Source organism: Eimeria necatrix, genomic scaffold, assembly GCF_000499385.1.
Source record: "Eimeria necatrix Houghton genomic scaffold, Enh_scaff1824, whole genome shotgun sequence".
Classification (NCBI taxonomy): domain Eukaryota; phylum Apicomplexa; class Conoidasida; order Eucoccidiorida; family Eimeriidae; genus Eimeria; species Eimeria necatrix.
This window is the reverse complement of record NW_013655062.1, coordinates 1-3,191: the sequence shown is the minus strand read 5'-3', so window position 1 is coordinate 3,191 and position 3,191 is coordinate 1. Positions and strand designations below refer to the sequence as shown.

General features: G+C 54.4%; 1 protein-coding gene across 1 annotated transcript; it reads right to left on the bottom strand.

Annotated features, from left to right (window-relative positions):
* Nucleotides 1–1,018: 1,018 nt before the first annotated feature.
* Nucleotides 1,019–2,943, bottom strand: ENH_00023250 (hypothetical protein; the record flags this gene model as incomplete). Its single annotated transcript, XM_013584606.1, has 3 exons — nt 1,019–1,276; nt 1,379–1,447; nt 2,809–2,943. Coding segments are annotated over 3 exons (462 nt in total), but the record flags the coding sequence as incomplete, so codon positions are not given.
* Nucleotides 2,944–3,191: the final 248 nt, after the last annotated feature.

Here is a 3,191-nt window from a genome sequence, read left to right as displayed (position 1 = left end):
TGCTTCCTCGTCGCAAAGCGCCCCTACAATGTTCACGGGCGCATGCTGTCTTCCGTTTGTCCCTGATAGCCAAAACTAACTGCCGCAACTGCTACTGTTCAGCTGCTGTATTGCTTACTGCTTTTGAGCAGGTGCTCGTGCTATCGCTGCTCCTGCAGCCACGGTTGCTGGTGCATATCCCGTTGAAGCAGCGGGAGGTTTCAACGAAAAGAAGCCGTCACCACGTGATGGGCTTGCAAGACACCTGTCCCACAGAAAATCCTGGAGAATATTTAGGTTGCTACGCAGCGGTCGGACCAGGCTGCTGCTGTCGTGTCTGCCCGGTCCCGCTGCTTCTCCTGTTTATCTCGCTTAGACCTTGGTTCGCTTCTGTTCCAGCACCATCCTCGTCCAAGAGGCCAGCAGCTGCTGCTGCAGCTGCTGACGACACTGCAGTATCGCCTCTTGCGTATCTATATACGCTCAGTGGTCTCGCGGCTTTGTGCAAAAAGCCTGGCAAGCCTTTGGTAAAGACTGTCTTTTGTAGGGAAAGATAAAGGGAAAAGACAGGCTTCTAACGTCAAGCTGTAGGAAAGTTTAAGCGTTACGCTCTCGACCACTAGGGTCTGAACATAAATACTTAGAAGTATTCAAATGTACGTATACAAAAAAGCGTATGGAGAAATACATGAATGCATGAATGTTTACACATACATGTACGTTTGCATCTACGCGTGGCAGAATACATGCGTACGTCCATATATTGTCGCCTACATTGCCGATTGCGCCGCTAACTACCTTTAAAGTCTTCCTCTGGCAGGCTGGCTGGTTGATTAGCTAGCTGGTTATCTGGCTGACTAGCAGGTTGACTGGCTGGCTGGCTAGCGCGCTGGCTAGCTTGTTTGCTGGCTAGCTTGTTTGTAGGTCAGCTGTCTCGCTAGCTGCTGGTATGCTGGCTGGCCGCTCCCTAGCTGGCTAGCTGGCTATCTGGCTATCTGTCTAGCTAGCTAGCTGGTTAGCGGGCTAGCTGGCTAGCTGGCTAGCTGGCTAGCTGGCTAGCTGGGTGCGCACCGACGAAAGTGTCGAGGCTCTGTTTTTTGTTGATGTTTTTGTTGATTTGCTTGTTGATCCAGAGAAAAAGCCGCTCGTGAACGCCCTTGCACAGCGACTGCTGCTGCAGCTCCGCCTGCTGCTGCCGCCACCGCCCCGCCACCGCCTGCGTCCCCGACACTGTCACCCGCCGCAGCAGCGCCTCTTCAACAACTGCGGCTTCCAGGGACAGCAGCTCGCAAGCTTGCTGCAGCAGCAAACACACATTTTCAACACTTGAACAAATTCGATATATATACTTAATCACCTATATTTATTCATTCATTTATGCGTGACTGCAGTCTCGAACCTTTTCTTTCAAAGAACTCCCAGACCATCCAAAAGGGTTTATTGAAATCAACAGAGGGTCCGCCAGTGTCTGTGCGCACACCCGCACGCAACACCCACTACCGCAGACGCCCTCCCGCTGCTGCTGCTGCTGCTGCTGCGGCTGGTGCTGCGGCTGCAGCTGCGGCTAGCTATTCTTCGTTCTTGCGCTACTGCTCCCTATGCCGGCGGCTGACGCTGCTGCAGCTGCCTTAGACTGTTCTCTGCTACTCCTGCTGCTGCTCATGCTGCGGCCTGCCGCAGCAGCTGCTGCTGCCTATATCTGCTCTAGCTTCTTCTGCTGCTGCATCCGCTGCGGCCTCCCGCAGCAGCTGCTGCCCGCTGTATCTGCCCTAGTTCCTTCTGCTGCTGCTCGCGCTGCGGCCTGCTGCAGCAGCAGCTGCTGTGTGTTTCGCTGCTGCTGCAGTATTTGCTGCTGCTCCAGGGCTTTGCTGCCGCTGCAGTGTGCTGCTGCTTGCTGCTGCTCACGTAAATGGCGTCTTGCATGTAACGGGCACGGAGCATCTCCAGCACTGAAGCAGCACTTGGGTGCGACAAAAGACCCACATCTGGAGTGTTCAGCAAATCTCAGCCCTCGCTGCGGTGGTATATTTGCGAGGGCTTCGAGACGAACTGCTCGCAACACAGGGCTCAGCAGCAGCAAATGCTAGCAGCAGCAACAGCAGCAGCGGCAGCAGCAGCGGCAGCAGCAGGGAAGCAGCACCGGGGAAGCAGCAGGGAAGCAGCAGGCAAGCAGCAGCAGCAAAGAAGCAGCAGCAGCAAAGAGGCAGTAGCAGCAAAGAAGCAGCATCAGCAGAGAAGCAGTAGCGGCGGGGAGGCGGCACCAGGTAAGCAGCAGCGAAGCACCAGGGAAGCAGCAGCAGCAGCAGGGAAGCAGCAGCAGCAGCAGGGAAGCAGGAGCAGAAGGGTAGCAACAGCAGCAGCACTTGTAGAAACAGCAAACCGCGGAGCAGCAACAGCCACACGCAGACACCAGTAGCAGCAGCAGCAGCACAAACAGCAACAGAGGTGGGGGCAGTCGCATCAAAAATATAGCAGCACAGCCACACGCAGACACCAGTAGCGGCAGCAGCAGCACAAACAGCAACAGAGGTGGGGGCAGTCGCATCAAAAATATAGCAGCAGCCAGCCACACACAGTAGCAGCAGTAGCAGCAGCAGCAGCAGCGGGACTAAGCTCTTTGCCTGGTTCGGCGTTTTCCTTTAATTTAACTGTCTGGTTATTTATGATCTCCAAAGCGATGCATTTGGCGTAAAGATACGAGGGGCAGCAGCAGCACAAACAGCAACAGAGGTGGGGGCAGTCGCATCAAAAATATAGCAGCAGCCAGCCAAACACAGTAGCAGCAGCAGCAACAGCAGCAGTAGCAGCAGCAGCAGCAGCGGGACTAACCTCTCTGCCTGGTTCGGCAATTTCCTTTAATTTAACTGTCTGGTTACTCATGATCTCCAAAACGGTGCATTTGGCGTAAAGACATGAGGGGTTTTTCAGCACGCTAGGGGCAGAGTCGCACCACACAGTCATGCCCTGCTCACAAACCCTAAACCCTAAACCCTAGACCCTGGAGGAGGGGCCATGCACCTGAAAAGAGGGAAACACACAGGGGTCGCATACTGGAGTGGGCGTGGGAATGCAGTTGGAAGGAAAGGAGAAGGCAAAGCTTAGAAATATGGGTTGGTTCATAGGGTTCTGGGTTCAGGGTTTCCGGTTTAGGGTTTTGGGTTTATGATTCAGGGTCTAGGGTTTAGGCAAATCCCAAATCCCAAATCCCAAAT